The 26250-nt window shown below is 39.2% G+C and overlaps 6 protein-coding genes across 10 annotated transcripts; 3 read left to right on the forward strand and 3 right to left on the reverse strand.

The window, feature by feature from the left end:
- Set2 (SET domain containing 2) lies at positions 1-5538 on the reverse strand. 2 transcript variants are annotated; one of them, XM_968503.5, is made up of 10 exons: positions 5352-5538; positions 3564-5297; positions 3390-3518; positions 3194-3339; positions 2997-3150; positions 2666-2945; positions 1092-2616; positions 701-1041; positions 339-656; positions 1-288 (listed from the first exon to the last, which is right to left on the reverse strand). In XM_968503.5, exons 2-10 carry the CDS (start codon positions 5216-5218, stop codon positions 127-129), a joined length of 4710 nt encoding a protein of 1569 aa, XP_973596.2. In that variant the 5' UTR covers positions 5219-5297; positions 5352-5538; the 3' UTR covers positions 1-126. The 2 variants fall into 2 exon arrangements, with proteins under 2 accessions (XP_973596.2, XP_064213177.1); XM_064357107.1 differs by lacking the exon at positions 5352-5538 and having other exon boundaries at positions 3564-5345.
- A 248-nt stretch (positions 5539-5786) lies between these two features.
- On the reverse strand, positions 5787-7213 carry Pyroxd1 (Pyridine nucleotide-disulfide oxidoreductase domain 1). The gene has a single exon (XM_968473.5). It carries the CDS (start codon positions 7211-7213, stop codon positions 5828-5830), a length of 1386 nt encoding a protein of 461 aa, XP_973566.1. The 3' UTR covers positions 5787-5827.
- Position 7214: 1 nt separating this feature from the next.
- Positions 7215-7894, reverse strand: mRpS18B (mitochondrial ribosomal protein S18B). Its single transcript, XM_001815019.4, has one exon. It carries the CDS (start codon positions 7779-7781, stop codon positions 7215-7217), a length of 567 nt encoding a protein of 188 aa, XP_001815071.1. The 5' UTR covers positions 7782-7894.
- A 382-nt stretch (positions 7895-8276) lies between these two features.
- LOC662298 (serine/threonine-protein phosphatase 1 regulatory subunit 10) lies at positions 8277-13727 on the forward strand. Its single transcript, XM_008195495.3, has 5 exons — positions 8277-8661; positions 8890-8987; positions 9042-9316; positions 9374-10381; positions 11990-13727. Exons 1-5 carry the CDS (start codon positions 8659-8661, stop codon positions 13285-13287), a joined length of 2682 nt encoding a protein of 893 aa, XP_008193717.1. The 5' UTR covers positions 8277-8658; the 3' UTR covers positions 13288-13727.
- Positions 13435-23244, forward strand: LOC662257 (glycerophosphocholine phosphodiesterase GPCPD1). Of its 4 annotated transcripts, none has more exons than XM_064357110.1 (4): positions 13435-13535; positions 15398-16728; positions 19638-20105; positions 21691-23244. In XM_064357110.1, the coding sequence occupies exons 2-4, from the start codon at positions 15403-15405 to the stop codon at positions 22054-22056; spliced, it is 2160 nt and encodes a 719-aa protein (XP_064213180.1). In that variant the 5' UTR covers positions 13435-13535; positions 15398-15402; the 3' UTR covers positions 22057-23244. The 4 variants fall into 4 exon arrangements, 3 of the variants coding, with proteins under 3 accessions (XP_064213180.1, XP_064213179.1, XP_008193716.1); XM_064357109.1 differs by lacking the exon at positions 13435-13535 and adding an exon at positions 14091-14204; XM_008195494.3 differs by lacking the exon at positions 13435-13535 and adding an exon at positions 15007-15164.
- Positions 23245-23380: 136 nt separating this feature from the next.
- LOC135266413 (uncharacterized) lies at positions 23381-25100 on the forward strand. The gene has a single exon (XM_064357117.1). The coding sequence runs from the start codon at positions 24282-24284 to the stop codon at positions 25032-25034; it is 753 nt and encodes a 250-aa protein (XP_064213187.1). The 5' UTR covers positions 23381-24281; the 3' UTR covers positions 25035-25100.
- Positions 25101-26250: the final 1150 nt, after the last annotated feature.

Here is a 26250-nt window from a genome sequence, read left to right on the forward strand (position 1 = left end):
TTTCATAGAAAACGTATTCACCTATTTTATTATAAATTATTCATACATTTTTACAATACTTATCGACTCGTACAGTGTTGAAAAATGAAATGATTTTTATCACAGACAAATAAAAAATGAATGAAATTAATAATCGGGCTCATCATTTCGCTTCTGATAATTTTCTCCGAACTTACTCATATATTTGCGGATGTATTCCTTAGCTTTCGCTTTCACGTTTTCAGTGCAGACTAAATCATCAATCTTCTCAATATGTTTCATTTCTTTCAACATAACAAAGTGAGTCAACTGAAACACAAAATTAAGATTACCGCAAACCTCGAATCACCACAACTCACTTTTCTAGCTAAATGCTTAAAATCATCTGTATTCGTAATTCTCCCTTCTTTACAATCCGGCTTTCTATACGCGTTAAGAACACTGACGACAACAGTCGCCATATTCGAACGGAAAACCTCCTTAACTTTCTTGGCAGTTTCGCTGTTGGAATCACTCATTTCCCTCATTTTCAATTTAATAGTACTTTTGCGCTTCTCCTTCGCGTGTTTTTTTGTTTGCTGGACGATCATTTCCTTCTCCCGCTTCAACTTTTCTTTATTTAGTTTGTAACGCTTCAAGTCTTCCTTGAATTGCAATCGGTCCTCTTCAGTCCTCGGCTGTTTCAAACATTAGCTAAATTAAAACACACAAAATTACTTACACTAATGATAATTTCCTGGACCAGTCCAGTTCGTCGCTTCTTAGCCCCTGGTTGCGCTTTCTCGTCATTGTTTTCCTCAACCTGAGGTGTTTCTTCGCTATTTTCCTCACAAACTTGAGTTTCAAGTTTAGTCTCTTCTTCCTTGTCCTCGACCACGGGACTAGCTTCATCTTCTTCGGTTTTAACAGGGGCGGGTAATGCAATTTTTACTTGTTTTTCCATCTGTCTTTTCACCTGCATCAACAGTTTGGAGTCGTCCAAATCATCGTCACTGTCTGACTCGTCCGAGGTCGTGTCCGAGCTCAAGCTACTCGTGTCAGAGCTTGAAGACGTTTCGCTCGCTGCAAGAAACAATCAGTTGGTTTGTTTAATTAACTGTTAGGGGTATTACTGTCATCCAAGTCTTCCTCCTGTGGTTGCGAAAACGGTGGCGGTTCCCACTGACTTTTCCTGATCTTGATGTGGTAATAATAAGGCCGTCCGTACTTGTCTTTGGCACATTTCCATTTCGGTGGTAGTTTGACTGGGGGCGGAATGGGTCCCATGAACTTAACTTGTGAGTAGTCCTCCTCTTTGGTCACTTCCTCCTGGTATGGAAGACTGGGTAGTGCGTGCAGCGGGTTCACGTTGTTCGGGATCATTCCCGGAGGGTGCAAGTAGGGATAATTCGGGTTGTTCATCCCTGAGACAACGGGTGGATTTTGGGGGTTGAAAATAACATTGGGATTTTGGATGGGGTAGTTTTGCCATTGCCCGATTTGGGGGTTCCATATGCACTGGTACCCCCTGTTGGGGTCAAATGGGGCTGTCAGGCGGGGATCCGTCCCGAGGAGAATACAGTGTTGCTCATGCTGCCTCCACATCTCCCTCTGTTTTCGCCGCCTCTCCTCCTCCCTTTGCTCCACTTGCAACGCAAACATTTTCCTCCGCTCGTATTTGCCCAATTTGGGGAAGTTGGCTATCGTCCGGTCTTCCAGTTTGATGTTTTTTCGCGCGCTGTTATCGACTTTATCAATGGATCTGTACCGTTTTAAAATCCGATAGCGACTTTCGTTTTTCTTTTCGGCGTCTTGTTCCAACCCCAAACCGGCGATGTAGCCACGGTTGGCCTCACGTTCGTGCTCTTTCATTTGTTCGATTCGTTCTTTTTTGGGAATTTTGAAGACTTCCTTCAAGTTGGACCACTCTTCCAACAGTTTTAAGGCCAAAGCTGTGATCTCCTCCTGGTAATTAGGCTCGTCAGATTTCACCTCGGGTTTCACGATTTTGGTCTCCGGTGGTGTGGGTGACGAAGTATTGTCTTCTTCTTGGAAAATGCTCGAAATTTCGTCGGCTAATTCCTTCCCATGTGTGTTCGTAAAACCCACATTTTCCGAGCTACCCTGGAATTCCATTCCTCTGGACTTGCGTATTTCCACATCCTCATCCATTTTAACATCTTTCACTTCTTCTTCCTCCTTCACATTTTCCTCTTTTTTCTTATCATCTTCTTTGGGTGTTTGACTTGGCTCCTGATCGGTTTGAGGCGAAGAACTATCAGAATCCACCGGCAACTCGTTAACTTTACCAGAGGACCATATTTCAACAGTTGGTAACACTTTACTGTCTTGCAGCATCGTTTTGTTGGGGATTGGCAGCGTTGCTAACGTTTGTAACATCTCCAATCTGAGTGATTCGTATTTTTTGTCAGTCTTTGCCAGGTCTTGGGCGTCGGTCATGTAGCCATGCATGAGTCTCAACCCATGATAGTCCAAGAAAAGTCGTCTGCATGGTAATTCGCCCCTTCTTAAGACTCTCAATAGCTTCGCCCGTTGGCCGGGCTCCTTGGCTCTGACCATCAATCTGCTCAGTTTTAAAGTGTGAGCTTGATTCTTCAACCCTGTGGTCACCAACATGTCTATTTCGTCGTCCAGTTGCTAAAAATGAACAAAATGAGATAAAATCCCCACGTGAGCACCAACCAACATCTAGGTCCTCCAACAATTCTTTTCTCGGTTTCTTCCGTGGCGATCTCTTCTTCTTCTCTTTCACTGGAGGTTTTTGCACTTTTTCAACACTCTTGGTTTCTTTTGCTTCACTGTCGATTTTCTCAGCTTCTGGTTTATCTTCCTCGACTTTGTCTTTAGTTTCCTCAGCTTCTTCCTCTTCTTCGTCCTCCTCGTCTTCGTCGTCTTCATCGTCCGGTTCTTCACCCAGCCAACCGCGACAAAGCGACGACTCGCAGTAACACTTTTGCGCCTCTTTTCTGTTTGATTGAAATATTTTATTTGATTTTTTGCAATAATAAATCAATTACCCATAACGTTGAAATCGGTAATCAAAGGTGATTTCTTCACCCGCTAAGATCGTACGTGTGCTGAAAAAACCGATACGTAACTCGCCATTAACAGTCCATTTTTGAGTTTCAGCGTTTGGGTCACAGGAATGGTTAATAAAACGTGAGATATTTCCTAAAAAAATGTCATTAAATAATTTAAAAAAACATAAACACACCTTTCATTGTTGCGTCTATTATCGCATCGGCTCGTAACGACATGAAGTAGTAATGTTTGTTTTTATCGTTTGAATAGTCGTCGGCACGGTTATCAAACTCTTCAGGGTCCAATACTTCGCCGACATATTCCAGAATAAATTCACCACTGAAAAATTTTAATTAATTTTAAACGTAAAAATTGAAACGAAAATTTACTAAGGAATGTTGGCTGCAGCTCTCAACCCCAGTCCCTTCTTCTCGGTTTTAAAAACCTCAACTGGGGCAAACTGCGATTTTTGGAATTTTTTATTGGTACATCTGTCTCCAACTGGGCATAAACCCCCACTAAAAAAGCGTTTTAGTTAAAATAATGTTACGTAATTTTGTTACCATTCTATCATTAGTAAGCGATTTAAGCAATCTTCCCCACAGCCCAATTCCCCCCTTTCAATCTCCTCCGGCGTCAGGAAGCAATCACAGGTCATTTTCTTCGCCTCCTTGCAGCTCATGCGATCAGTCAAATAGAGATTTTCCTTCAAATGTACAAACTGTTTCAATCGCGTGGTGACTTCTTCGTCGTGAGTTGGTTTCGTTTTATTTTCCAAATTATTGGCTTCTGCAATTTTTTCACTGTCTCCGCAAGTCTCCATCACAATCGCAGCCGGTGTAAGAACGTTCATTTCTAATTCGCTCGATCTCCTCCATCGAGATTTGACTTTGACTGGTTTGTTGTCGGCTTCGGTGGCTGGGAGTGAAGTGGCCGATTCGGACTTTTCTTCACTTGACTGGGTAGTTGCTGATTCTTTGTTTTCGTCAGGGGGGAGTTTGGCTGATTTTACTAAACCGTGGCCTTTTGAGCGCTGCTTTAGGACATTAATTGACTTGATCCGACTCGAACGCCTCACTTCTTCTGTTTTATCGGTGGGTTCTTTTTTCGGTTTGGGCTTCGCGGCTTTCTTTTTTGGAGGGTTCTTCTTGGGTTCTTTGGGCTTAGGGACCTTCTTCTTCGTTTTGGGGGCGTCAGGGCGTTTTTTGGGCTCTTCAACTTTCTTAACTTCCTCTGGAACTGTTTTATTTTCGGGTTCAGGTTCAGGTGCCTCCTCTGTTACAGTTTCCATTGGTTGTTCTTTCGTTTCTTCAGGTTTATCGTCTATCTTGGTTTCTTCAGGCTTATCGTCTATTTTGGTTTCTTCAGGTTTATCCTCAACCTTTGTTTCCTCAAGTTTATCCTCAATCACGGTTTTTTTCAGTTTGGTCTCAATCTCGATTTCTTTAAGTTTATCTTCAATCTCTGTTTCTTCGGCTGGTTTATCCTCTACTTTTGTTTGTTCAGGTGTCTCCACAATTTTTGTTTCGTCAACTTTAGCCTCTTCTTGCGGTGTTTCGTCAAGCTTCATTTCTTGAATTTTTTCCTCGGAACTTATTATTTGTTCCGGCTTTTCTTGCACTTGATTATTTGCCTCCACTTCATCGTCTATAATTATCACTTCGGCGTTTTCCACAACTGGGACGAATTCCTCGGTGATGTACTCATATTCTCCACACCCATCAATCTCTATTACTTCTTCAACCACACTTTCTTCACTACTATGCTCATTCACCTCCTCATTCCCTGGTTTGGGTTCGTGGGCCTCCTCCACATTGAGACTTTCGAGCTGTTCTCTAATTTCACAAGTCTCAGTTTCTTCACCTTCTGGTTCAGTCGTTTCCATGAAATTATCATCCATTTTGAGGAAAACCTGCTCGATGGGTTCTGGTTGTAAATCCTCATCGTTGTTTTTGCTATCAATTTCCGACTCCATTTCGAGTGGCTCAGAGTCTGTTGACGTAACCTCAATTTTGGTTTTTTTCGGTGCAGCTTTTTTGGCTTTAGGGACCGCTTTTCCCTTCTTAGCTGTCGCCTTCGTGGCCAATTTGGGCATTTTCGGCACTTTTGCTTTGCTGGTTTTTGGACTTGTAGCGGTCTTTTTACCAGACCTTGTTGACATTTTACTCGGTGCAAAAGTGACTCGGTTTTGCCCCCCACGCTTCTTCTTCGGTGCCATGATGAATCAACTTTGCGTTAGTAGAGCCGATTTTACTGTCTTGCACATAAATCGCCTAATTATTCCCGTGCATAACTGACTGAAAAGGCATTTTTGGAAATCTCATTAACTTCAATTAAATCGCACAAATTACCACACTAGCAAACTCTCAATGGGCCAAATGGCTGACCATCCCACTTGTTTTCGATTAAAATAACCAACATTTGCTCCTAAACACGTAAAAACATGATTTCTTAACAACACAACCACTCACAACATTTAGGGATGTTTGCACAGTTGGAGCTCGGCCACCAACGTACTGCAAACACGCAACTTTTGAGGACTACTGCCACGGAGGCTTTAAACGGTTTGAAAATTGAAAAAATGTGATTTTTTTGAAGAGAAATGCGCTTTAATTGTTCGTATTTCACCGTATATATATATTATTTATCTTTATCACAGGAGAGGCTTTTATTAAAAAACTTAACTTCTCATTACTTAACGGTTTGTTAGTGGAAAAATTGCATTTTTACGGGGAAGGGGTAGTTTTATTATAGTGCTCCTAAACAGGAGAAATAATAGACGTGCAAGTAACTCAAAAATTTATTAACAATTACGAAATTTACACATTCAATCAAAATAATCCTCAATATCGATGTTTGGGTTCAAAATATCGTCGCCGTAAGGCGCCAGATCCAACTGATTCAAAATTAAGTTCTCGCACATTTCCTCCAAATCTGTATCGCCGATGAGAACAGCCCCTTGTAACTTATTATCTTCGAGAACAAACTTGATGTATTCCTTCTCCTTGGTCATCCTTAACAAAATTTCGTAATTACGCCCCAACTTCTGGCCGTTATAAAGCCCCAGCAGGATGACTTTATACCCGAAAAGTTTGGTCGAATGTGCGAACATTTCGAAGCAAAAATCCTGCAGCAAGCTCTCGTTGTTCGAATGAGCTGACATGCACTTGGCCGCGTAACACCCCATCTGTCTCGCCTGCGTCCACAACTTCATCTGGAACCAGTGCTTAGCTGGGGGCCAACCGGCGGCACAAATATCCCCCGCGGCGTAGATGTCTTTAAGCGAAGTTTGCATGAACTCGTTGACTTGGAGCCCCCCATCTTCGGACCTTGCGAACTCGTGCAAAGTCGCAAAGTTGCGTCTTGGGAGCACCCCGGTGGCGGAAACGACAAGGTCGCAGGGGATTTTCAAACCGCTGGTTAGAGCGACCTTAATCGGGAAATCGCAATTTTCCAAAGCTTCGACGTTTGTGACCTCGGCTTCGTAGTGGATTTTCACGTCGGTACTAGAGGCGCCTTTGCCCCCAGTGATGGACAGGTTGTTGTACCAGTCAGGCCCCAAAGCGGCCCCCGATTTGGTGAAGCTGTCCTCACTGTATCTCATTCTTTTGTAAACCGGCTCCTCGCCCGATTTTCCGTGGTTTAAGGCGGATTGGAAGAATTCAGCAGCCCCAGGGTCGACGAAAGTCGCGGAAATGTGCTTGTCACGCACCACCCAGTGGACGTCTACGTTTCTGATTTTGAAAACCACCTCTGAGGCGATGCCCCCGTTACCGACAACGACAATTGTCTTGGCTGTTTTCAATTTTTGTACGAAAGTTTCGACCGAATCGGTGTCTCTAATACCAATGATTTGAGAAAAAGACGAGGCTTGGGGGATTAGTTTTGGCTCAGCCCCCATACACAAACACAAAAATTCGTATTTAATTTGCCCACTAGACGTGACTATGAAGTGGTCAGTGTCGTTGATTTCGGTGAGTTTATCGTGGACCACAGTAATATTCAAATATTTGTTTGTTAAATAGCTTGAATCCGTTTCATTAATATCAAAATCGGTCAAAGTTCGCGTAATTGCGTGTAAATTTGTAACTGTCTTAATAAGGGAGGATTCACTAATCAAAATTATTGTTTTCTCAGGCTCCAGAAACGCCAAAGTTTCTGCACAACTAACTCCAGCTATTCCTCCCCCAACTACCACAAACGTCGCCTCCATGTTATTGCTTCAGTTCGGGGTAAAATTCGGAATAATTGTAGTGTCGGTGCGGCACATCAAAGGTGAGCAGTCCGCTGTCCACAGCCCTTCGAATCGCCACTAGCAACTGTTGGTGCTTCTTTTGGCACAACCCAGTTTTGGAATAACTCAAAATACTACCAGTGTGTTCACAGACGAACTGTTTAAGCAATTCTACGTTATTTTCGTGTAAAACCAAGTACTCGTCCCGGCAGATGGGACAGGGGTTCCCGCACGAAATTTGGTCCCCCCGAATGCAGGTTTTCCGTGTTTTCCTGGGGGGGATAGCCCCTTTGTGGTTTCGTCGGTACAGGACCCACACAGGCTGGTCGCCGTACGTTTGCCGGTAAGCGGCGCTCTTTAGGTACCTTATACTTGTCTCAACGGGGATGGGTTTCGAGCGGTCTTTGGTTATTTCGCGAACTTCGAGCCTTGGCTCAGCAGATAAGGCCGTTTCTGATGCTCTGAATGCTGCCGATATGGTAAAAGTGCGTTTCCATAAGGGGTTCTCGGGTAAATTCTTCACAATTATTGAGGATAACATTGCCATATTTTAGGTTAGTGTCGGATTCGAATGTCAATGTGGGGACTGGGGGAGTCAAATTTGAAACTGTGTTTTTTTATTCTACAAACGTAACGTAACTGTAGCCCTGCTCCAGTGTAATAAATTTAATAAAAAAATGAACGCATGAGTTTCGTTTGTTGTATCGTTTTTATAACAAATACGGTTTTTATTGATTAATTTTCAAGCCGCATCCGCTAGTGCTGCCAACGCTATCGCGGAGGCCTCGTGAAAATCGTCTAATATGGTTTAGGGTTTTTGCGTCTGGTGGGTTCTGGATAATGGATAGGCCCGGTTTTTTTTCCAAGTTTATGACGAATAAATGGTTTTTAGTGTCGTAAAAAAGTACTTTTAATTTTAATCGCCATTTTTATTGTTATTGGGGCCCAAAGTGTGAAAATATTTTGATAAAAAGTGTAATTTGAATCAAGTGGGCATGCGTGGAGCGTCTACTTCCGCCATTTTATTTATTCCCGTCTCCAACAATATCAAAATCGATTCATTTCCGCTCAAATCTTGGTGGAAAACGTATAGCTTGCATCTTTTAGTGCAAAAATTTTGCGTTTTCTTTGAGAATTTGCCGTAATTCATATCTAATTATAGAGAAATAATAGCGTAAATCATTTTAAATAATCAGATAAGTTGTTTTAAACTATTCTCATTGTAAAAGAAAACGGGTTCGTTCGACGTATGGTAGCCGTAATGGAAGACAGGGCGTTGTCTCCACCAGGATAGCTTTTAATTGACTTTCTGGTTTATTTATCGAACAATTGTGCCATGCTGCGATTGTTTTAAGAAGAATTCAGCCGATTTGACTCGATTATAGTGTTTTATTTGTAGTGCGACAAGTTTAGGATTTTTGGAAATGGTAAGATGTTACAGACAATTTGTAATTAATAAAATCTGTATAATTTGAATTGCGTTTTCATAGTATATACAATTCTATGTGCATCGTAATTAAGTTCGGTATTAATTTTTTTTTATCCGATTTTGGTCATGTAGGCAGCCATGTTGATGTCGTCAGCATGTTCTTGTCTTTGACAATTTTGACGGATGTTTGACGTTTCACTTGTTCAAAAAATTATTTTTATTACAGCCGCGCATCGATCCCTTCCAGCTGCTGAAATGCTTGTCGGTGCTTTTAGGCCCGGAAGGGGGCATTCTTTCGCAAGACGAAGTACCGCGCCTTGTCAAGTAAGTCAGTTCCTAATTGCATCCTATTGCGAAATTGGTAGTTTGTATTTCTAGCTTGATGACTAAGTTTTCGAAAAAATTAGTCAGCAAATGTGTATATATTTTGATACTTAAAAGCACGGAACAATCATTAGTCAATTTGTTTATGGCTGAAGGTGGTTGGAATTTGATACACAATTGGTTACAAGATGCGATTCATGTCTCAAATTGGGACCTCGTCAAAGAGATTTTAAGCCTACTTTTGGTTACGCCTGTTGACGTTGAGAGATTGAAGTTGAACAATATCCCAAAATTGGTTAAAAGTTTGTCAAAGCTTGATGAAGTTAAAGGTAAGGCTAGTTGAATTTTTGGGGTAATCGTTTTTTTAACTGTGGGTTAATTGCTAGGAGTTCAAGAGTTGTCCACGCAACTTGTTCACGATTGGTTAGTGATAGTTAAAGGCAATAATAAACCAGAAGAAACGGCGGTAACTCAAGCTGTTGAAGCAGTAAAGACTGAAAATGATGCGTCTGGCACGCCTCTTAGCTCTGATAACATTGACACTGTAGATAGTTCACAAATAAAACCGTCAGATGATCCACCAGATGAAGCAATATCTACAAACACATTTTATAAAGTTACTGTTCGAGATGGTAAACAGGTGATCAGTAGAACAGCTTCTGTTGACGGCAGTCATGACGCTCCAACAGAAGCGGCCTCTGCTGAGCCACCGGAACCGGTTGAAATTAAGAAAGAAATAAAGGAAGAGAAATTAGATGATAAAAAGTCGAGCGATAAAAGTAAATCAAAAAGTCGGTCTAGTTCGTCGTCAAAACATAGCTCTTCAAGTCGGTCAAAAAGCAGTAGTAGCAAGAGCAGCAGTAGTAAAGATAGGCACAAATCTAGCAGTTCAAAGAGTAGTAGTAGGGACAAAGACAGAGATAGGGACAGAGATAAGACGAAAAAAGATAAGGCTAACGGAGCTAAAGTCACTAGCAAAGATAAAACTGAGTCTAAAGAGAAACAAGCGGAGAAAGATAAAGACACTCTTGCCAAGATCAAGCCGCAAAGTATTGATAAATTAGGCCGAATCCCCAAAAAGACTGACGATAAAACGAAAGAAAATAAAGAAGTTAAGAAACCCACTATGTCTATCGAGGTCAGAAAAAATACAGAAGAGCGCCCTAAAACAGTCAAAGTCTTTAATTCAAAACGGCGGTCGACCGGTTTAGAGGAGGAAGCGAAACCGCCTCCACCGAGGCCCACGAAGAAACCGCCAGTTGCACTACCACCCAGCATTCCCCAGAAGAGGACGTCGCCCGTTAAAGAGCTCCCGACACCTCCAGAGAAGAAATTTAAAATGGAAATACCGGAACGACCAGGGGCCATTAAATTAATACCACCAAAACCAAAACGTAAGTCCTGCAAGTACTTTTACTTATGTGTTTTTCTTGTTTACAGATGCCAGTCGGAGGGAATGCTCCACAAGCGGCTGTTTTTCTTCTTTGCTGACTGTCCTTACAGGGAATGGCAGAGCGCCTCGTAAATCTCCCAAACTCAACAATATTGTTATACATTTTAAATTACAGTTTCCGTGTTAAAAATGCACGAAAAATTACCTAAGAGGGTTGGGGTGAAATGTGATTTTTGCGTGCATTTTTGCGTTCTATTAACCATTTGTATTAAATACTTATCTAATTTACCAACTTAGTGATCAGTGTCAAGAGATGAAGAATCAAGTGCGTCCGTGTTTTATTTTTCTACTGTAAAATATATATACTATTTTTTCGATAGGTACGCCGTGTGGTAAGTTCCAATCTGTAAATTATGTAACATTTTGAAGCAATAAATAAAAAGACCTATCAAATATTAAGGTATATAGGCAGGCCCTTTCCTTCCTACGCATCGCTAAATTATCTGAAATACGACAAGTATCGTGTGATTGTTCACACAGTTAAAACCCGTATCATTTAGCAAAAAAATACAAATATTGATAAAGTGGCTATAAGTGCGACCGAAGGGCTTCCACGTGCAGGAACCAAGGCTACGATACGCACAAGCAATGACTCTTGAAATGAATTATTTGGTAATTATAATGATAGGTCGACTTGTTACCGCATGCTAAAAGACCTGTTAAATATACAAATAAGTAAATAATTCGATGACGCAATCCGTTTAGATTGTAATAAAAGCATATCAAGTGCCAGAGACCACATGTTACTAATTTTCGAATAGATTTTTTGCAGTTGTCGAGAATCTGCTTGGACATCTTCGAAGTTTACATCTTCCTCATTGCCGCGTGACAGATTCTACCACAGAGGGCCAGAGTTGTTGCGTGCGTAAGTATGGGAAGTCTGTAAACTTCGAGATGAAAGTGCAGTCGACTCGTCATTTATTTTTATCGAATAATAAAGCTAGCGCAGTAATTAATACAAAAAATATTCGTCAACACTCCTCGACAGTGTTAAAAAATTACAAAGGCAGCGGAACCGGCGATTTCACTGCGCTTGCGTTGTGCAAACATAGTTACCTAAGCTCTTCAGTGATTCCCATAATCCACGCACTATAAGAAAAAGAGCGGGTTAAAAAATGAAAAGCACATAATTAACCACTGAACAAGTTGACCAAACTGTTGTATGTGTAACGAATGCAACAGGAATTCTTTTGCTGAGATAAAACAAGTAACATAATCTTATTATTCGTCACAATTCCGCAATTTGCAAAATGTAATTCGATATTTTATTTATCAAATTGTTTCATTTGTAGCGCTAAAAGGGGCGCAACAATCGAGCGCACCTTGACATTCACTAAATATAATAACAGTTGTGTAATAGGAGCGATAATTGATTTTATGACTGATATTTTCTTTCTTCCACTGTTTGAATATGTAATTTTTCCTTAATTATTTCAAGTTGAAGGACGTTTGGTGGATTTACGAGGACTTTGTCAAGATGTTTAGCCTCCGATCTTGTTTACAAAATAAAAACAGTTTGTAAAAGATTTCTAATTTTAGTTTTTTGCAGCGCCGGTGTTACAAGAAAGCGACATATTCATGGACGCTCTTGCGGCTTCAGCAACGTCGAAAAAAGAGCCCAAGAAGCGGAAACGACGTCCGAGTGTCACAAAAGACACTCCAAGTTCCCCAACAACGCAAGAACCCCAAACACCAACATCGCCCGTCACCTCGCCCATCGGTTTGAAAAATATCGCGGCGCCAAACTTCTACCAGGACACTTTACAAACGGAACAAACCGACGAAAAGGACGAAAACAAGGAAGAAACCGAACGGTCGGGCACCCCGATCGAAGAGGACGAGCGGCCGCGGACGGACGGCGGCCTCAAGGGCGTCCTGGTCTACACCAAGAAGAAAGGACCGAAAAAATCGGTCAAATTCAACGACAACAACTTAACACAAGTGCGCTTCTTCGAACTGGACGAAACCGAGCGAGTGAATGTAACGAAGAACTTCATGGACATGGCGAAGATGGAGATGACGAGCGAGCGCGAAGCGCTGCAAATGTCGCGGAAACTGCCAAACGAGGACATAATGGAGCCCCAAACGATGTGGCGGCTGCCGTACCTGATCGACTTACCCGACCCCCTGGCAGCCCCCGGTTGCAAAAGTTTGGAGAAAGACATACAATTCGCCCGGGAAAAGAGCGTGCTCCAGGCCCTGTACTTCGACAAGCGGAAAATTCCGGATAGTCCGGAAGAACCAGTCCCGGAGACGCACCAAATGAGCGACCCCATCAACATTCCACTTGAGGACGCGGACAGTCAGGAGATGGACCTGCGGAACACCCCCTGGCCGGAGCCGAAGGGGTCGCCGCCCCCCATGCAGGAGAATCTGCCCCCGCAGATATTCTCCAACATGGCGGTGCCTTTCCAGAACTTCCAGCCCCCGGCGTTCCAGGGCATGCCGCCGAGGTTTGGCCCCCAGAACGGGCCGTTCGGGGGCCCTCCGAATATGATGCCCAATGGGAATATCATGGGGCCGCCCCCGGACATGATGCACCAAGGGCCGCTTAACCCGAACGCCTTCGGGCCGGAGAATTTCAACAATCCCATGATGAATGACAATAATTTCCCCATGCCGTTTAACCCCCCGAATATGGGGATGTTTCCGCCGAATAATTTTAATATGAACAGAGGGAGAGGGGGCTTCAGGAGAGGGGGTAATAATGGGCCGTGGATTAGGATGAACGGGCCCGGAAATTGGAACAATCGGGGCGGTGGGGGCAGGGGGCGCCTGTGCAAAAACGTGAAAAATCATGGATATTGTAGGAATATGGATAAGTGCCCCTTTATCCACCCCAAATGAGCGACTTTTGTGGCTTTTAATTCGATAAGTGTTCTTGTGATATAGTTAAGAGTGTAGTTATGTATATACATTTTGTGATTTTTTAAGTGTAGCAGACTTTTTTAAAGTACAAATTACTTAAACGTAAACGTGACCTACATATGATGAGGATGTTGTCATACATTTTAATTTATTCAATTGTGATTTAGCGCTAGAGTGAACGATGTATGTACAGAGTACTATTTCACACCGGTGTAAATAATTATTAGGTATGTTTTAAGATGTAAAGAGTAAGATTTTGTAAAATACATTTTGATGTTAATTTTTCCAAGCAAATTTAATATAATGTTAATATTAATTGAAATGGATATTTATCAGTGACATTAATTTTATACTTAATTTTAAGAGCGGATTATTTTCATTTTTTAAATAAATTTTATAGGCACAGACTTTAACAGTTACGTACGTTTTTCATTATCACAATAACAATAATATGACCCACTTAACACAAAAAACTGGCCAAAACTGGAAAAAGCTCCAGACAAAACAAGGCTAAACTAAGCCGCGTGTTAAGTATACAAATTTTTATTTTAGGCTTCTACATTTAGGGAATTTTTAGTTAGTTGGTGACGCATATCCAATAAAATTTACATATTCGTATTTGCAGTGTTGCAAACTCTGTTGACCAAAATATATTACCAACCGAAACAGTCTTTCTGGATCACGCGTATTATTTAATCTTCAAAATGAATGTTTGCAGAGAATTATTTTCATACATTTATAATGAAAAAAGTAAAAAATAGCATTATCACGACCACACACTAATGAAAACAGGTTCAAACAAGTGAAAACTTGAACTTAATCTAAATTATTTATATCAAGACTTGTAAAATCCGTAAATCAAAGTGAATAACGCCGATCATTTTGTTGAATAATTTGTAAGTTTAATTTAAACTACTGTAATCGTTAGATAGTAATTGTTTGCTATTTTAATAGTCTAATCTTTTGGAATTCTACTTTTTATAATGACTTTTCCTTTTTAATATGAAATCTCTTAATTTTTTTGGGCTAGATTTCTGAGAGATTTATTGCTTTTATTAATTAAATTAATAACAAAATTTGTTTCAACGTGAGTGTTACCGCGATTTTTTCGGATATACCTACGTATCTACTCAATGAGCGAAAATAACTGATAAAAATAAATAAATCATATGTTGAGTTTGTTGTTTATGGTTTATTTTTGCTAGAAATGATGTAACACAATGAACAAAAATTTAACTCAATTATTGTTGTAAATATTTCATTTTAGGAGGTATGCCTTCAATAATAGGTACAATAGCTGAAAATAATCAACAATAAGATTATGCTTGTATTTACATTGATAAAGCTGATTTACAAGCTTGTTTGGTAGTTTTTAACTGAAAAAGATATGTTTGGCGTAATAATAACAAGTAATAACAAATCTGGAGATTAGTTTGATAAAGAAGACATCCGGAATGAAATCACATGATGTGTTTTTTCAACACATTTTATCTATTACAATAATAAGTCGCGTGATTGGGGGTGACCCTTATCAAGTATGTAAATTAAATTACTCATCCACACGAAAGTTTTTCGTGGGCTTTACGAAAATGAATAAACTTTCTGAGAAAAAAATTGGACTTGTGGGCACCTGCCACTTATCATGCCAGACTTTGCCCCTGCCTCAAGCCTCGTTGTTTGTCAATATTTGTACGATATATCTGAAGCTAAATATTAAAAAAATGTAAAACGAACCTATTTTTTTCTTATCTCGTGCTGAGATTGCCAGACTGCGTGTGAATTATTGCGCAAAATAGTCGTAGCACTTAGTTTGCGCAAACTCTGTGTTCCAAGCAGTCGCAGTCAGCTGTCGCAAGGTAAAGTGTGAATGTGTGTTGCGTTTCGTTGTAAAACGAGGCGAATGGGTAAATTTCGGGCCAAAGTTGAGTCAAACTCGAGCTAAAATGCCTCATTCCCTGTTGGTCTTGTCGAGGTGACAGTAGCTGTGATCACTGATGCATTTTCCCGTCATTTTTGATAAAGCCTAATCGGGGCACTCGCAAACTGTAAAATTTTGGTGATTGTGTGTGACCATCGTGCCATTTTATAGATACCATGCAGCGCTGGTTCTTCCTCGAGGACCCCAACAACGCCATTCTCCGCGTTGGCAAGGGGGATGACGTGCAGCTCCACATAAGCAAGAGCGCCACCTCCAAGTACCCCCCGAAGCGGTGGCTGTTCCGCGTGCGAGCCCCCGATCTGAAAAAGGACGAGGTCATGTGTGTCTCGGGCAGTGTCCCGGAGCTGGGCTCCTGGCAGGCCGAGAAGTGCGTCCCTCTGGAGCGCGAGGACGAGTCGGACGTCTGGTCTCTCCCGGTGATGATCCCCGACAGGGTGAACATCCAGTATCGGTTTTGCGTTTGCGTGGTCATCGACGCGGGGCTGCAGGTCATCGTGCGGAGCTGGGAGGCCCAGATCGCCCCCAGGGCGATCCACGCGACGGAGAAGTCGCCCCTGGAAACAGACGAGCCTTTGACCTACGGGGACTACGGCAATGTTTGCCGGATTGACAGGGGGTGGCTTAATAAAGAAACGGTGATTCAATTGAAGTTCTGCAATAACCCCTTGACCCTCTGGAGACCGAAGTACACCAACCGCTCGGTTTACATCAAGGTGACCCCCGTGGGGCTTCTGCGCCACAACACCATCTCGAAGACGATGTCGGAGGCTTTGGAGGAGTCGCTCAGTGCGGACACGCAGGACGCGTTCGAGAACCCCAAGCATGCCCTGAGCGAGGTCGCCTCCCTCAACGCCGAGGACTCGTCGTTCCACCCCCAGCCCCAATTCGGGGAGGAGTACAAGGAGAACGACATGCTTGTTTTCCAATGCTCGGTTTTGTTCCCAGCCAATGTGGCTTTTCTCATCGATTTGTACATATACAGTTCGAGACACGATGATGGGGAGCCGCCCCATCATGCCGGGTTCAGTTACTTACTCCCCACTGTATTGCAATCGTCCGAGGGAAGTGTTGTGCTCCCGGTGACGAGCACCAAACACCGGCCGTTGGGCCAAGTCCGGATTGACTACATCGTCGTGAGGCCGATGCCTAATTTCAAGTGTGATTTGAGTGTTTCGTATGCGAGACATTGGAAGAAGACGAGGGCTGGCTTGGACGTGGGCCATCGGGGGTCTGGCTCCAGTTTCAAAACGCAGAATTGTGCAGAAGTTAGGGAAAATACCGTGGCAAGTTTGAAGAATGCCATTGATCATGGAGCGGATTTCGTTGAGTTTGATGTTCAGTTGAGTAAAGATCTTGTTCCTATTGTTTATCACGATTTCCACGTGTGTATTTCGATGAAGAAGAAGAAACAGTTGGATGAGACTGATATGTTGGAGCTGCCGGTCAAGGAGCTGACCCTGGATCAGTTGCAGCTGTTGAAGGTGAGATACAGATCCGAGGTTTAAACAGAAACAGTTTGCATTTTTGAAACCTAACTGTAATTTTCCAATAATACATTTAAGACAAATAAACAAGAAAGAACACGGGTTTCATTAACGTAAAGATGTTAGAAATAAATAATTTATTTGTCATTACAATAGGTCCGAGTACCTGCTGCGGCGCATACAAAACAGATTAGATTAATCAGAATGAATTTTTTATTAAATTTTGTAGTGTTTTTTATTTTATCGAAGTGTTAGTATGTTGTAGATTTAATGAAAAGCATTAATGGGAATTTGATAGCCACTTAATCGATTTTTTAATCAATTGTGTGTACATACTGCTTAAACTATTGTTTCTGTAAACAATACGTATAACAGCCAGTAAATGCAATTATTTAATTGACCATCTATTAAGTTACAAGTAACATCAGAGCAATAGTATTTAGAAACTTTATTTTTACTGTTTTTGGATCCAAAAAGCTTGTTAAAACAAACATACCTGGTGCCATTTTGGTTATTGGAAATTCGCACGTGTGAAGAATTGATTATTGTAAGATTTAACAAAATAAATTTGTTGTCAGTTTTATTTTCTGTTATTTGGTGTTTTATTACAGTCTATGTGATGAAATTTAAACCCGGCTTTTTTGTTCTTGTCGGTCTGTATTTTTTACGAATAAATAATTCAGCTCATTGTAGCTATCTTATAGTAATTTATTAATTGAATTGTTTTGGACTTCTTTGATAAAAAAGTAAACATCCTGAGGTCCCATTTGGTCTTTTGACGTAATTTTTGTGATCTTTATTTTACTCGACAAAAATGAATTTATAATTATTTGGTTATTAAAACTATCAGTATAGAATTTTTATGTAATTACTATAACTTCGATTATTGCAGTGAATTGGCCTTCAAAGAAGCACATGCAGTTCTTAGTCATTATTTTTTTACTAGAATAGATATTTGTATCATTACCTACTGTAACTATGAATTGTTGTATTGAATACGTAAATAACAACAATATTTTACTTATTACTTACCTTTTTGGGTAATGGTTCTCTTACCTTACTTACCTACTACAGAGCTTATACAAAATATTTATTATACAATCCATGACGAAAAATCAGATATTTAAATTAAACGAAAAGTAGGTAATTGCATATTCAAAGTCTCCGCTATTTTATTATTTAATATATCTCTAAAATTCCTCTAAAAAGTCATAACTAATCAGTAGTCAAATATTTTGTGTGATTATTGTGTCCTTGAAATTGAAACCAAGTCGGAAATGGGTTAGGGTTATCAGTAAATAAATGTTAACACGTGAGTAGTTTTTTTTGCAAAACCATATCACTACGGACTTAATTTATGAATAACAAAATCTTCTTTTGCGAAATTTTAGTGATATCTTGCAAATTACAGTAGACAGTAGAAAGGAGAAATAGAAGAAAGTTGTAAATAAAATATTTTCACTGCTTCTGTGAAGAATTTCAATTCTATAATTTGGTGTTTTTATTACCTACATACGTAAAACTAAAAAATATGGGCATCAAAGACGGTCGCATTTGCGAAATTCGGATAAAACAAACTAATTTTGTCACTGTACAAAGTTAAATAAATTACCAATACATCTAATTGCAACTAAATGATTATGGATTTATTATTACAAATCATTTGGCTATGAATTATGTAAGTTCATTCTGTGTTAATTTTCACAAATCATACGAGCATACAATATTCCTATTGTAGTACAGTGTGGTCATTTAAAAATTAAATTTAGCGCAAGTTGTGATAAGGGTGAACTTGATTTGATTTGAATCTATTTCATTAAAATGTGCGGACACGTGTTGCAAATTTTTAGTACTCCTATTAAAGAAAAATATGCAGATTTTTTATGTACGACTTGCGATTACGACAGACAGAATTTTTATCTTTACTAAACTGTAAATATGTCTACCATGTGTTCGTGATGTTAACATTATGTAATACCTCATATTAATTATGATTTTGATCAGAACCTTGAAGGAAGGTGATTATTGAAAATATTTTACGCTGTCTACAGCCATATTTACATTTTACGTTGAAAAACTTAAATTTTGAAATTTAATTTAGAAATCCTGTTACAATTTGTGATTGGAATGTCATAACCAATTTTTTTGCCCCCTTTACATCGAAGAGAACGAGTTAATTTTGAGGTCGTTGTATTTGGCTCGTGGAACTTGGACTTGAAAGTTAACACGCGATTTTGCCAATGCCAGGTTACATAAATTTAGCTTGGCTCAGTGTTAAGAGTGTTTTTTGCGTCAGAGAAATTAACATTATTGGTAAAACAACTACGTGCAGAGTTTGGGATATTAATACGCCTGTAATAAGCAAAATATGGGATTTGTGCTATGAACCTTGGCGTGAAATTACAATTTCCAAGAAAATTGCGAAGATTCATACTAGTATTAGTATGAGTTAATTTAATAAAAATTCAGCGTTTGATTTTTATTATATCAGTCGGAAATGATGTCATTTTAAGATAGGTTTTGAGCGATAAAATTGGTAAAGTGTGTAGTACTTAGTAATTTTCTGCATCGCTTGTTGTATTTTTCGATTTATTCATACTCGTAATCTGTGTTTACTGCAGCATAATGACGTGGCTTATTTAATGCATTCCTTAATAATAGATACTTGGTGGAGTTCCAGAACATGAATTTTTTAAAGTTCACTTTCAATATCAGTATATTGAACTGCGATAAAATTGATTCTTCTCTAGATTTTTGTTGTAAAATATTTCGCATTAAATTGTAGCCACACCTTCGTATTTTTTGGCGTTGACATCATCTAATACATTAATATTTGAAAAAAATGATTTGCTAAATTAAATGCATAAATTTTAATGTTTAATCATTAATTTAGTGCTTCCACGTAGGTGTACCACTTGAGCGAGGGCAAGACGAAGAATCCGCGCTTCTTCGACGAAGACCTGGAGGATCACCAACCCTTCCCAACCCTCCAGCACGTGCTAGAAGTGCTGAACCCGCACGTAGGTTTCAACATCGAAATAAAATGGACCATGCAACTCTACGACGGCTCGTTCGAGTTGTACCACCCCACCGACATCAACCTGTACCTGGACACCATCCTCGAAGTGGTCCTGCGTTACGGCGGCGAACGACGGATCGTGTTTTCCTGTTTCAACCCTGATATTTGTTCCATGATCAGATTGAAACAGAATAAATATCCTGTTATGTTCTTAACCATAGGCGAGAGTAAGGTTTACGACCGGTACAGAGACCCGAGATGTTGGTCCATTCCGGCTGCCGTGCAGTACGCCAACATGATCGAACTGCTCGGAATTAGCGCACATACGGAGGATCTCCTGAGGGACGCATCATTGGTAAGTTGGTGACAATGTCCATTTTGAATCGTACCTTGCACGAGTTTTTTGAGACACAGTGTAATACTGCTTCTGAACTAGAGCAAAATTTTGAGGCATATCAAACCAAATTGAAATCTTCCACACGGTATTTTTATTTTATTGTTTGTTTTATCTATTGTTAGGCTTGTTTGTAACTACATAATCTCTATTGTTTCTGCTTAATGGATTTATTTTGTGCAAGTCTTTGTTTGAGTTAAAACTCGAAGTCCACTTTATCAAACTTCTTGTAGATTTAGCGATAAAGAGTAAGTTGTTATTATTTTATTTCGCACTTGATTAATTTTTTAAGTGGCAAATTGATTATGATTGATTGGAAAACATATTTAAGTTGTTTTGTTATTACTTAAAAGTTTATGATTTGATACTGCAACGGTGTGTTATGACGTGTAACACTGTTTGCAATTTTTTATTATTATTACATCTGTTTTTCCTTATTCATTTTCAAAATTCGTACATTTTTTTGTAATAGTGTTAGGGTTTAATTTTCGCAGGATTTCTTGTTTTAACTTTAATGTTATTCATTACTATTAGAGGTATTCCTAATTTTTGAATTGTATTCAGTATGAACCAGGCTATTTGGAAGTGGTATTCTGTTGTCTAAAATTATCTTATGTTGTTGTGTAAGAAATTCAATATAGGGTGGTTTAAAGTAACAGGATAAGTCTGTTAAATCTAAAACTTATTTTTGGCAAATGCTACTTCGCAGTAAGTACCTGTGGAAATCTACTCGTTTACTTAAATGAACAGTTCTGCCAACGACTAAATAAAAGTCTTCTTGGCAACTGTTCGTGACTCTGAACACCTGATTGTGAATTTTTTGAGTGTTTTCACTATTTTAAGATTAGGTTTTAGCAGACTCATTCGTTATTTCTGATTGAAATTTATTTGTTTATATTTTGTTCATGCATTTTTGTTTCTTTGATTTTTAACACCAAGAGCTGGGAGTATGTAAAACTATAAAACTGCATGCTAGTATGTTCTTTGGAGAATAATCTAGGACAGGTTGAATTGACAAGAAATTGATTATTACCTAATTGTAAAGCAGACTTGTCCTACTTTGTTCTGTAAGATCTACAATGGAGCAGGATTCCTGAAACCTGAACAGAAATAAAACACGAGACATTAATTTTTGAACGAGAAAACCCGAACGTAGATTTCTATTAACAATAACAATCTGTAAAGATAAAACAACTGAATGTGACCATTAAACTGTGAATAATTGGAGGAATATGTTTTTTAGATATGCCAATAAACGGTTAATGAAGAACTTGATGCTCTTTATATAAAATACAAGGGAATTGTTCAAGACATAACAAGAATCGTCGCATAAACAAATTAAGGAATTTATTTTGTAAGTATCAGGAAGGATTTCTTGATTTAAGACGCCTGGAAACTGTGCAAAACTGCGAAAAGATTGAAAAAACAGTGGACGCAGGACTAATAAAAGTAGCAAAAAAAAATAACTAGGTTTCGCTCTATAATTGTTGACCAGTATTTCGTGCAATAGCAGGCAGAGCGGTTGTTGATTGTTGTTTCCTTACAGGTCCAGTTGGTGAAGAGGGCGGGTTTGATAATGTTTTGTTGGGGGGATGAGAACGCCGATCCGACCACCCTGAAAATGTTGAAAGAGTTGGGTCTGCACGGGGTCATCTACGACAAAATCTATCAGCTGTCGAGCAAAGAAGTGAAAGAAAGTATTTTCTTGGTTGAGGCTCGCGAGTCCCAGAAAGACCTAATCAGACTAGCAGCAGCCGCCGCTGAGGCCCCGTCGCCTGTCTCCATAATCAAGGAGCAAGTCCTGGACATTGAAAAGGCGCGGCACGAAAATGAAGAAAACGTCTCCACTGCGACGTCGCTTGAAAGTTTAGATAGCCGTATGTCTGATTATGAAAAAAACGGGACAGGTTAGGACTTTCGCTTTTATTATTCAGTTTATTAGCAAATTTACCCTATCTACAAGTATTACCTCAGTTGGGGATGTTTTTAAAACAACTAAATTATTGTAGGCACTTTTTATTAAATATGCTACTCTAAGGTTGTGATTATTTTCTTTGTTTACACTAGTTTCAAAGCAGGGTTATTATTTTAAAATGCCGACTTTTATTCAGCAGGGATTTTTTTCATTTATTTGTTGCCATTATTTGTAAAAGTCGATTTTTTCGGAAATACATGTTTTAATATTGTGATATGATTCTTCCATGATTCACTAAATTAATCGTAAGGAAAATTTCAAACATCGTAATTAATGTTGGACAGTAGTTATAAAGTTGAGCTAATGAGTAATTGAATCGATTTTAAGATTTTTAAGCAACGGAAATTGTGATATTGGTAATATCGTGAATCATCTCCGTTTATAAAAAGGCTAAGAATTTTAATTTACGTTTCTAGAAATATAACGGAAAATGAAATCGTTCCAAGTTGGAAGATAAAACAGGTGAAAAACATGTAAATAAATATCACAAGCACTTCCATTTTCTCACATTTCTTTCACAATAACAGTATGAATTCTACCAAATAAAAGTAGTTTATAAATCAGCAGTTTATTTTACATACTAGATAATGTACCAAATGTTTCTCAAATTAGTTAGACGAGCAAAGTTATTGCGATGCTTCTAGCAAAATATTGTATGAAACTCACATTAAACTATTTCATGAATTCACTGTTCTTTGAAGTCATAAAGGATATTTTTATAAACTTGGCGTTTCGTATCTGTATGACTTTCATTTCAAGTTTTGTTCAACATTTTGTGGAATAAAACTTGCTAGTTAGGGACTTCACAAATTTAAACGTTTTCGTAACATTTTGAGCCTATTTTAAAGGAAAGGGCTGTTTAGGCGGTTTAGTTAGGAGATTTCTAATAATTTTAGTGCCATTTTATAACGCAGGGTGCACAAATTCTTGCAGCTAAAACACAAAGACAATTTTTCACCAAATTATTTTAAATTCTCACAGAGTTATTGTTGTATACCTGCCTTTTAGTATTTTAGTAATCAATGACGCAGTGCTTTGTGAAGAAAGTTCTGCATTTTTTTGTGCTAATCATACGAGATGTTGAAATTTTTATGACATTTTTGCAATAAAGTTCTAACCACTGTTGTTTTAGTATTTATTTGAGTTTGTAAAATGTGATTGATTTTTACTGTTTGTAAATTTTTGTTCCTATGTAATTAACAGGAGACGTAAAGTGATATTTAAGTGCGACCAAGAATTTTAGAAGACGCGTCGAAGAGTGCCCAATTCTCGAAATGAATGAAGTGCTGAGCTCAGGAAATAATATACCAAAGTTCTGATGAAGTGATATTACATAAATTAAATATTATTTATATTCATAAAGTTAAACGAATAAACTTTTTGAATAAAGCACGAGTTTCTTTTAACTTCACCCTTGCACCAAGTACGATGCGCTGTCGTAGATTTTTTAACTAGATAAATTCTTATCTAGATTACAAAAAAATCAGGCATTTCAAAAAGACTAAGTAAAAAAGTGAAAAAATCACAGCACGTTTTAGGTGCTTCCCGCAGGCAGTGCATTTTAAAATGACGATATGAAAGCTTAGCAAATACTTAGACGGCTAAGTATAAATAAATAGTAATTCTTCTTACTTTCTTCGACACTTCACATATGCCAATTCACAAGTATTTCAAATTTTGCTTAGCCCATTTACTCTCATTAAAATAATTAGTGGATTTCACTAATCATTAAAATTCTTTACTTTTCTACCAATAATAGTACTATGGCGTGTGTTTAACTGCTTATTAATTGTAATCCATATACCTACTTATTTCTCTTCACCTAAAAATGCTGATTTGTTTGTCACTGCTGTATTTTTTTGTTTGTGATTTTGTATTATGATTACTTGTGTCCATTTATCTGAAATGTGTCAAAATCCATACTTTAGCATAAGCCGGTCAATGAATACGCTATTCCCTGCAGACATCGCAATGAAAATCTTTACGGAAGTACTTGTCATATCGGAAAAAATAGAACAATGTTAAATATGAAACACAGATCATGCAAGATGCAAGAAACATGAGTTTCGCGTCGTTGGTTCGACATGCACATCTTCCTATAAAATCTGCAACAAAGTGCAAAAACCAACCATTGTAGTGTAGATTGTAGCAAAACATCAAACATGTACTCCTATGTGACTTGGGTGCTGTTTCTGAGTGCAGTTGTACAAAGTTCTCAAAATTTCGAAGACAATCTAATCAAAAGAGTTGTTAAAGAGTGTTTGGTCTCACGCACCAAAATCCTATGTTTCGCCAACAAAGCCGCCAAAGCTTTGGAGCGGTCCATGGACTGGAATGTGCAATTTTTCGACGGTGTCACACTTGAGAGAAACCAGGAGAAAGCCCCGGAGAGCGAAGCCAGGGCTCGGTCTTACGGCTTTGGGCGATTTTTTAAAGCCTTGAACGATTTTTTGAACACGCACACTTTGACTTTGGACTTGACGAAGGAGGAAACCGCAGTTGAAGCGCGAAAGGGCGGCGATGGGGGCGGTTTGGGCGGCGGGGGTGGTGGAGGCGGCGGTGGCGGCGGCGGGTTTGGGGGAGGCGATGGGTTTGGTGGATATAAGAAAGCAATAAAGAAAGAGAAAAAATACATGCAGTATGCGTTCATGGTACTTCTTGGTATTTTTGGCTTGACTGGACCGCTGATAATGAAGACTTTGGCAATAATGGCGGCGAAGGCACTGCTTGCGAGCAAAACTGCCCTGATTATTGTGGGCTCAGTGGCGCTCAAAAAGATTTTTGAAAAGGATCAGGAAAAGACTTCAGTCAAAGTTCATACTGTTAGTGCTCATGATGACCACGACAGGGTCTACGCTCCCAGCCAGGCGACGCCTTACTACTGGACGTATCAGCCGGGCTTTAAGCACACGTGACACACAAATGTATTTCTTTATAATTTATTTGTTTAAAATTAAGTTAAATAAAGAATTGACACACAATTTTGTTTTTTTTTTATTAATATTTTCTTATTCTGATAGTTGTGCAGTAATTTGAAGAAGAAGTACTACTTACAGATCCAACAAAGTCAGAATATTAAAAAAATTCCAATAATTCGTTGCCACATTCGGCGAAAAATTGAATGCAAAATTTTTACGTTTTTATCGAGTTTTTGCTAAAATGTATGTCATAGATACCCTCAAAGATCATATTTAATTTTTGTTATAAACTTTAGAAGAACGCGTGAACTTTAAAACTTAAACTTTTAAAATGATTGCCTCATATGGCATACATAAGCCATGGAGTAAAAAATGCGTGTGTAACCGTATTAGCTAATTACGTGGTCATTGCAGCTGCAAATTATGCGGACTTTTACGCTAATGCGTCTTTGATGCGGTTTAAAAATTGCGTAATGTCTTATCCTTCACGCAATATGAATAATACAAATCCTCCGCTTGTTGGAAATATAATTGGCTATTGTAGGGTCAAGTGACACCTGTATTTGACCCTAGCATTCCCGAAGGATTCAAAATGTCGCTCACTAACACAACACGACGTGGATATCATGTCCTTTAACTTTTAAATAAGGTTCTTTTATTTTTTATTTAGAGCGATAAGCTGTAAAAAGGTATTTTATATGACGTGGGGTTAAATTCTCCGTATTATGTGGCCTGAATTTTGTATAAGTTTCCTCATTTAGCTTCTGAGGAACAAAAAATGGATTAAAAATTAAAAGAAAGATTTCAGTTTTGAAAGATGACAACGACAAATTGTCCTCTGGGCATAAGCTTTGGTTTGGAGGAATGTATTTTTTGTTTTTGCGTAGAAGCGGTGTTTGGTGCGCTCCCATTAGGTTGATAGATGTGTTTGTCTGAGGGCGTATAATGGCCGAAATTAGATTATAGAAGGGACAGTGGTCATCGTCGATAATTCTCCAGAATGGCACCTATGAGGAATCCACTAGGCCGTATATTCGAATCAGACTAATTGATCCTGACAAAGCCGGTCAGGCATCAGAAATGAGCGCAATGAAAACCCACAGATGGCAGAGCACTGGCGGATTGTGTAATTCCGATGGAACGTAATTCTGTTGGAAAATTGGTGGCCGCATACGCACGTGCAAACTCCGAAGGGATTGAACAAAACCGCGCA

This window comes from Tribolium castaneum, chromosome 5 (genome assembly GCF_031307605.1).
Source record: "Tribolium castaneum strain GA2 chromosome 5, icTriCast1.1, whole genome shotgun sequence".
In the NCBI taxonomy this organism is placed as follows: Eukaryota; Metazoa; Arthropoda; class Insecta; order Coleoptera; family Tenebrionidae; genus Tribolium; species Tribolium castaneum.